This window comes from Dendroctonus ponderosae, unplaced genomic scaffold (genome assembly GCF_020466585.1).
Source record: "Dendroctonus ponderosae isolate FM_Combo_2020 unplaced genomic scaffold, Dpon_F_20191213v2 Dpon_F_20191213_10, whole genome shotgun sequence".
Lineage (NCBI taxonomy): Eukaryota > Metazoa > Arthropoda > Insecta > Coleoptera > Curculionidae > Dendroctonus > Dendroctonus ponderosae.
In genome coordinates this window covers 945,091-948,003 of record NW_026017111.1, presented here as the reverse complement: position 1 = coordinate 948,003, position 2,913 = coordinate 945,091, and the positions used below count along the sequence as shown (strand labels likewise).

Here is a 2,913-nt window from a genome sequence, read left to right as displayed (position 1 = left end):
AAAGAATCTTGAAAAACCAGTGATGCGTAATAATACTGATCCGAAAACCCCACCATTCTCGTAAGATTGAGTATAGCTAACAATGCGGTTTGTAGGGTCTGGATAATCTTCCGGAAGCAATGACAGGTCTGATGAAGCTGGCCACCTCAGTACCACCAATAGCGCATGCAGCTCTATCCGGGATTCTGTTCGCTGTCGGGGTTCTGCTGCTAATCGTGGCCATTTGGAGGCTGGTTCGAGGTGCCAACCGACTGAACTCTTTGCAACTGGCGCCCGGACACGTCGGCACTCCGGCCAACAAGGGCAAAGACGTGCAGCTGAGCAACGTGCCCAAATACTGAGCCACTCACACTTCATCCGTCCCTTCGCTATTGCTCAATGTGACATCCGTAGTGGGTAAACAGGAATTTTAAACGCAAGGAAATTAAATACATTCTGTGATAGATTTTATCGGTAATATGCGCGGTTTGTACTTATCATACACGCCCGTTCGATGCGCAATGAAAGGGTGGAGCGCCTCAGTTTCAACCGTTTTCAATGCTGCGACCTACTTGATTAGTTTGCATGTAAACTATCGAGAGCGAAATGTTCATCCCAAAGCCCTTTTAGACAACGAACCAGGAATATTGATCAAACTGTATGGATAAGTTTTAGTACAAGAACCCTTGTAGGTGTAGGTTAAACTATCAAGTAACTTGGTCATCTCCTAGTTTTTATCCCCATCGGGTTCGAAGTTTGTGCTTTCTTTGCCGATAACAACTTTTTTTAGTGAACATGCTAGTTTTTTCCATAATTTGCCCCAGAAACACCACTAAGAAAAGCTGTTGGTAAAGCGATCATCCACAAATCAGTACATTTTGAATTTTAATCGCTAGGGGATCAAAACTAGGAAAATACCAGCAAATTTTGTAAATAAAGTTTTTTACTGTGTGAATAGTGTCATTTTTAATAGGTTTTAATGGACGTAACCTAGTTATATAACTTGATGTTTGGACCAATCGAAACTAACATGTCTTACTAGGAAAAATTAGGATTTTTTCAGTCGTTTCCGCATAAATGTCTGGTTATTTGTATCATATTGAGTAGGAACTACAAAATACATTTTATAAATATAGATGTCTTCGACTTGTTAATCCTATCGACCTCCTAGTCTTAGTTTCCCATAAGATACACTACAACATTAGGGTTTTTGATCCGCACATACAATATTAGGCCAAATTTTAAAAAAATCGTCGATTGCTCGCTTATTTTTGATCCTAGAGAAGATCAATCGGCTGGTGTGATTAGATCTCCTCCAGCTCTTTGCTGATTCTAGTTATTCAGACATTTGCAGTTTTTTACAACCCGAAGTTCCTAGATTTTCTCGAAACCTGTGAAAGCTGCACTGTTGAAAAAGCACCAGTGGATAGTGTTCGAGCAGCCCGAGATTTTATAAAGAATTCGATGATTTCGATGGTTTCGACTAGAAAAATTAAATGAAAAAATCGAAATTGGCAGGTTTTTAACGGTTTTTTCGAACCATTCCTTTGCAGGTAGTTAGATATGGAAAAGTCACGCGACAAATAGCCTTTGGTTGGTTAAAAAAAGTTCAACTGTGAGCTACCACATACCGCACGTTTTGTACAGGCTTTTAAGGAAAATGTTCAAAGTTGAATAAAAGCGGAAAATTACATTGGAATTCATTATAGAGCAGGTAAGTGCCGAAAAACATGTAAAAAGATAAAACCTTTTCTATTTTCGTTTCTAGATGATCAGGGGTTGGCCGGTGCGGGACCGAAACATTCGACCGGTAAAGGGTGGAAAATCGCAAAATCCTCACAAATTCTCTACCACTTTTCATCACAGTCGATAGAACAGAGAGCGTCTCAGCGTGTGCAAATTACCATCTAAGTCCCTCAATCCTGAGTAAAACCAATGACGAATGCTCAGGTATAACTTTGCAATTTTCCGTTGAGATTTTGACCGTTCCAGTCCGTCTACTTTGCAAATCAATCTAATCGATAACCCTTTCAACGCGTTCATTAGAACCATCACGGAGTATTTGGGTTCAAGTACACGGCTTCGAATAGTCAAAATATAAACTTAACTGGCCGCCAATCGTTGAAGAATATTTACTTTTCCCTTCAGATAAAGCTGATCTTAAAAATCTTTTGCGCAATATTAACAGCTAAAGCATTGGATTAGCTCGGTTCAGTCCTCCCACTACGTAAAAGCTAACGGAACCCCAGTTCAGAATTTACCAAGGTTTTGAAATTAAATCGATAATGCTCTATATTGCAACGTAATTTTTCAGCCGCGCAAAAACACTAATTGCAATTGCACATTGTTAATTAATATTGTTGCTCACGTGGGAAATAATGCAAAAATTGTTGCAATTAATCTACTATTAAATAATGAAAAATTAGGTCAGAAATTTCAGGTTTTTAATGTGTTTGAGAAGCTTGATGGCATGGGAATTTTGAACAAAACCTGTACATGATTCAATCATTTTTTGCCCAAACGAACATTTGCCTAATGGACAATTTAGTTATTTTCGGCTTTCATTTAGCACTCCGCTAATGGATGCAGTTTTAATCCCATTACAAACATCCACAGTTCAGGTTTTTCTCAGAACTAAGCAAAACAACAAAAAACGAATAGGAGAATTGCGTTTTCACAGGTCTAAAGCCCGTCTCCCACGCATCTGTTTATACGATGGTACGATGATACGAAAGTGTTTCTATTGGTTGGAGATCTGTCAGTTCGTACGACGGCGGACGAATTGACAAATCTTCAACCAATAGAAACACTTTTTCCATCTGTGTCATTTCTAAAGCCCGTGTCCCATGCATCCGTTTATACGATGGTACGATGATACGAAAGTGTTTCTATTGGTTGGAGATCTGTCAATTCGTCCGTCGTCGTACGACGTGG

General features: G+C 39.3%; 1 protein-coding gene across 1 annotated transcript in view; it reads left to right on the top strand.

The window, feature by feature from the left end:
- Positions 1–1,114, top strand: part of LOC109542991 (scavenger receptor class B member 1) — a gene marked incomplete at its 5' end in the record, with an annotated part of 2,159 nt that extends 1,045 nt beyond the window's left edge. The window contains 1 exon segment of the mRNA XM_048662011.1: positions 96–1,114. Coding sequence (XP_048517968.1) covers positions 96–341 — 246 coding nt within the window.
- Positions 1,115–2,913: the final 1,799 nt, after the last annotated feature.